Source organism: Octopus bimaculoides, chromosome 11 (assembly GCF_001194135.2).
Source record: "Octopus bimaculoides isolate UCB-OBI-ISO-001 chromosome 11, ASM119413v2, whole genome shotgun sequence".
Lineage (NCBI taxonomy): Eukaryota > Metazoa > Mollusca > Cephalopoda > Octopoda > Octopodidae > Octopus > Octopus bimaculoides.
In genome coordinates, this window is record NC_068991.1 from 55,433,954 (window position 1) to 55,439,850 (window position 5,897).

Consider the following 5,897-nt stretch of genomic DNA (forward strand, 5'->3'; position numbering starts at 1 on the left):
ATATATATAATAATAATAATTAGGGTAAAATCAATAATAATTATACCAGGTAGCCAGTGTGGAAATAAAAACCTTATAAGTAAATTTTACAAAATATTTTATAATTATAACAAGGAATCAGCTTTATGCCTCACCATGCACCGCAAGAAATAGACACTAAAGTCCTTTTTACCACCTTAAAATCTCCAAGAATAACATACCATATTGTAGGCTAGCAAAAGAAAAATAATGAATCAACAGGGCTGGTTAACTATGTACGCATTTCAAACTTCAAGTGAAAAATAATTTTACTTACTGTTCTCATCAGCATAGTATTCCATATAAATTCACGAGTATCTCAAAATATGCCGCAACCAGTGTCATTGCATGACCAATATCAGTCCATACTTGCAAAAATATACTGCCGAGTATAATTCATATCTTTCTTTTATACCCACATGTAGTGTGTTAAGATCTAGACTGCAGTAAATGCAGTTTCAATCATGGAGTGAATTTATTCAAATATTATTTATAATAATATAAAATCAATAATTTTACCAGGTAGTGAGTGCAGAAATAAAAACCTTATAGGTAAATTTTACAAAATATTTTATAATTATATACATAATTATAACAAGTAAACGGTTTTATGCCTCACCACACACTGCACATGCATATGGTGTGTTATTCTCAGAGATTTTAAGGTGGTAAAAAGGACTTTAGCATCTATTTCTTGTGGTGTGTGGTGAGACATAAAGCTGATCCCTTGTTATAATTATGTATATAATTATAAAATATTTTGTAAAATTTACCTATAAAGTTTTTATTTCTGCACTGGCTACCTGGTAAAGTTATTATTGATTTTACCCTTTATTATTATAATCAATATTTGAATAAATTCACTCCATGATCGATACTACATTTACTACAGTCTAGATCTTAACACACTACACCTGGGTATAAAAGAAAGATATGAATTATACTTGGCAGTATATTTTTGAGAGTGTGAATTGATATTGGTCATGCAATGATGCTGGTTGCGGCATATTTTGAGATACTCGTAAATTTATATGGAATACTATGCTGATGAGAACAGTAAGTAAAATTATTTTTTACTTTAAGTTTGAAACACTTACATAGTTAACCAGCCTTGTTGATTCATTATTTTATTTTTGCTTGCCTACAATATGGTGTTATTCTCATAGATTTTAAGGTGGTAAAAAGGACTTTAGTGTCTAGTTCTTGCAGTGCATGGTGAGGAATAAAGCCGATCCCTTGTTATAATTATGCATATAATTATAAAATATTTTGTAAAATTTACCTATGAGGTTTTTATTTCCACACTGGTTACCTGGTAAAGTTATTATTGATTTTACACTTTATTATTATAATCAATATTTGAATAAATTCACTCCATTATCAAAAGTGCATTTACTGCAGTCTAGATCTTAACACTCTACACATGAACAATATAAATTATACTCGGCAGTATATTTTTGCAAGTGTGGACTGATATTGATCATGTGATGATGCTGGTTGTAGCATATTTTGAAATACTCGTGAATATATATGGAATACCATCTGTGCAACATCTATATTCCTCCCCATGCCTGTCATCTTTTATATCCCAGTTGTAAGGCTTCACTTACACACACACCAGCATAATTTAGTTTGTTCTTAGTGGTTGTTAATGTCCTGTCATTTGCATTTGTATTTGTGTACCATTTCTCCATTTTCTTCTGTCCTTGTTTTCGTATACATTCACTGCTTTCTTCCAAGAAATCTAGTGCTCTTAGCTTAGTTTTTTCTTGGGGCTGGCCAGATTGGAGCAATTTCGAGTACAACCAGCCGAAATTACAAAGATAATCTGGAACTTGACTGAGGAAAGAAAACTCCGAATGACCCGTCCTTGTTTTTTCTTGTCACTTTTTTGTATCATCTAACTGTCACAATAAAATACAATAGAATATACGAAGGCGAAATAGGCTGAAAAAAATCCATGTTCATGCATGTATATATATATATATATATATATGCACATACATACACATATATATATATACATACATATATATATATATATATACATTTATATACATACATATATATATATATATATATATATATATATATATATATATATATATATATATATATATATATATATATATATATACACATATTTATATACATACATATATATGTTTGTGTGTACATATGAAGGTATGTTGGATTGTTGGTATGGCTGTTTTTGTATATGTGGAATAGTATTATAACACATCTTTTGATGTGTGTGTATGTGTGTGTGTGTGTGTGTGTGTGTGTGTGTGTGTGTGCTTGTGAATGTATGTATCTATGTATGCATTTATGTGTAGATGTATGCATTCTCTTTTTTTAGTTTATGGGTAACTTTAACTAATCATCTACTTCGTAGCAAAGTTGTGAAAGAAAACATTTTGTGCATTTATCCTTTAAAACTTAAGAGGGTTTGCAGATTTTTATTGTCTCAGTTATCATGATTATTTGTAGTTTATAAATTAAGGAGCCATGTTCAGCAATACTTTGCTCCAGACAGGATGGTGTATATCCTGTTACTTTAATTATTTTAGGTACAAAAGTAAAATATTTGGTACTGTTCTTTCTGTCAAATACAAAGTTTGCTAATAAAAATCTGAATGGATATAAGATTTTCTACTGTGTTACTAGCTTTAACTAGATATAGTTAGTATGTGTGTAGTTATACAGTTATTTCAATAACTTTTACTCCTTAGTTTTTTTAAACATTAAAAATGCATTGAATAACTGAGAGAAAGGATAAATGATTAGAGAATTTTTACCATTAAATAAGTTCTGTGTTCTGGATTTTTCTTCAAACCAGCAATAATTCCAAATACTCCAACTGCAAGAATCTAAACAAAACAAATATTATGCAATAAAATCTGCAGAGAAAAATTGGAAATATTAAAATAAATGTGAAATTTTAAACTAGTGTTAACGAATTGAAAAAGCATCAAAAATAATAATTGATAACATAAATATATATTTTGCCTTCATCCACCATACTCCATCTAGATTGACTGTTAAAAGAATGTTAGTGTTTTCATGATACCATTATGGCTCGTTGTCACTTTACAATAACTCATACCACCTTCTAAGATAATTCAGGGGTCTTCAAGGTGATTTTTCATTTCTCAAATTCCATATAGGTGATGGAGCCAAGTTTATTTTTTGGCATCTCTTTGTGGTCAAGTTTATCTGTCAACAGCAATGTGTTGCGAGAACACAGCTAGTCCCTTTACTTATACTAATAAACAAAGCTGAGGGGCAACCTATATTAGCAAACTGATTATTCATATGGGAATGTGATGCTGCTGTTACATGAAAATGTCCAAGAATACATTAAAATGAAATCATAAGTGATTTGGCTGGTTAGCAAATACTTCTTCATAAATTCACTACATCAATCTGTTTAGATGGTTTGTTTCTTCTTCATCTACATACTATAAGAACTGTTCCAAACTTACAATCAATGTCCTACCTCTACTTCAGTCCACCTAATGTAGTCATTTATCTTCTTGTGTCCTGATGGTGTCTGAGTCACAAATCTTCTACTAAATACTTTGCTCCTTCATTTCTCATTCAAACTCTTTCATTCTAAAATATCTGTTCTACAGAAATTAAATTTTTACATTAACTGCATTAATTTTACCAGTTTGAGAGAGCCTCCATGGAGAAAATCTTCCCCTTCATTGCTCACTTTGCATTCAACTTCATACTTAACATAGCTAGGACTGTATCCCAAATACTGACCCTTCTTTTCTGGGCTACAAAATATTTCTGCCTTACCACCTGCTGACACTTTACAAAGCTCAACTGAGGATTACAATGAAGTATTACTCTCATCTGGGACTGTGTTTCTGCTACATATATTCACATTCTGGACCATATTCAGAGAAAAAGTCCTTGATCAACAAGCATAAAATCAGGCACAGATATGTTCTAACTTTTGGCACACTGGTGTACTATATCTTCTCTTATCTGGGACAGTGTTTCTGCTATGTATACTGAATCTCTGGACCAATACGTGATCCCCAAATAGTCTGTAAGGGAATTAGGTCTCAATTAAAACTAACAATGACTGTGATGACCCATCCAGCCAATACCAGCATGCAAAAGCATAGGTAAAATGAAGAGAATGGCTTAAATATTTTAGCAAATAAACAATGAAAAATGAATCAAAGTAGAAATTTAAATAATTTTCTACCAATAAAATACAATTATTATTTCCATGGAATATGAGGCATTCCCGATATAAATTAAATAAACACTTGGTGTCATCATTATCAGCCAAAGGCATTACATTATGGATATTTTTAACCTGTGAATTCATCTGTTATGCTAGGATAGGGTTAAAACATATTTGAAACAGTTTGATTTCTACTGTAAGATATTTTATTGCATGTTCAGGCTGGGAGTTCTCCAAACCATTTTGGGTAGGTTTCAATTAGTCTTAACTATCAACCTATGACCTCTAACACCCAAAATGGTAGTGTTGGTACCTTATACCAAATAAGGAAGAAACATTTTTAGAAATGTATTTCACTAGAATTATTATATGTTTACAACAGCTTGACGGGCATCTTCGACTAGCAAGTCATGCTACTCCAGACTGATGACGAGCAAAGACTCAGAAACATGTCTCTGGATGCAGGCTTAGCTGGGTGGAGGTGCTTGTCTCCCCCTTGTAAACATAAGGACACAGGAAATGTGTCAAGGCCGACAGGAAGTGGTGCAGCTTCCTAGGTCTAACCAACAGCAGTATTATTCCCTTCAGGGGACTGTCACATTAAGTTGACAGCATACAACTACTTCAAGGAAGAAACAGTTCAAAAACTAAATCCAAAGTTCAAAGGGTTTTTTCCATCAATAAAAACAACTGAAACATTTAGGTGTACCAATACATCGTTGATCAATATACAACTGTCACAAAGAACACCTATACTTACCCATAGACTTGCAATCAATGATCCAGCAGCAGTCCTTACAGCCAGATTATTATTATAAAGATAACCACTATAAATATCAACAAATATTTTGTAATATTCTTTTGTTGTAAAAGCGATTATTGAACAAATGAAACAAAATATTCCAAGAGCCAAATGCATTGCTCCCGTTATTGTCATTGCAATGTAGTTGAAACCAACAATCATCTTGAGTGCTTATCTAAATATAAAGAAAAGTTTAAAATTTGAACTATGAACAATGAGACTTTTGCTGTTGTTTTTCAAATAATCTTAACTTACAAATATCATTAATACAAATATTATCAAGTTTATAATTTTGGAAAAACAAGATTAAAATGAAGAAAAAAAATGAAAAATAAGTAACTCAAAATACTTGACTATCTGTAAGTTGATAGCAAAGTTTTACAACATCACTACAATAGTCTCTTCACTGCTGAAATAGTAAGCCCACCCATGACATTTAGCTCTTCTCATTTTCTTGTATCTTCTGTGAGTTACTCACACTGACTTTGTATTAAACATTTTCAAATTTCTGGATAAACTCTTTTCTTAATCATATTTTCTTTACAAAATTTAACATATAAAATTCCAAATTCAACATATGCAAATTTCTCTAGCCTGAGAATGTCTGCAAGCCAGTTTGAGATTTGATCTGTTTTTCCTGAACTAAATAATAAAAAAATATTAGCTGGCATTGTAAAGATCTTTAAAGTTAGTGATGGAAAGATGAGAAACAGTGCCAAGATAAGCAGTCGAGATGGTAATGTTTAACATCAGTCTGACACAAATGATACACAGATGTAGTTTTGGGGATAAGAAATCTTTTTTTGTGAGATTAGTTTGAAGAAGTACAAGAAATTTAGGTATCACTGAGTTTACCAAATGACATAGAAG

General features: G+C 31.2%; 1 protein-coding gene across 1 annotated transcript in view; it reads right to left on the reverse strand.

The window, feature by feature from the left end:
- LOC128249092 (uncharacterized) overlaps window positions 1–5,223 on the reverse strand; it is a 20,444-nt gene extending 15,221 nt beyond the window's left edge. The window contains exons 1-2 of the mRNA XM_052971860.1: window positions 4,986–5,223; window positions 2,817–2,888 (exon numbers count right to left, since the gene is read on the reverse strand). Coding sequence (XP_052827820.1) covers window positions 2,817–2,888; window positions 4,986–5,189 — 276 coding nt within the window. The 5' untranslated portion in view covers window positions 5,190–5,223. The remainder of the gene's footprint in view (window positions 1–2,816; window positions 2,889–4,985) is intronic.
- Window positions 5,224–5,897: the final 674 nt, after the last annotated feature.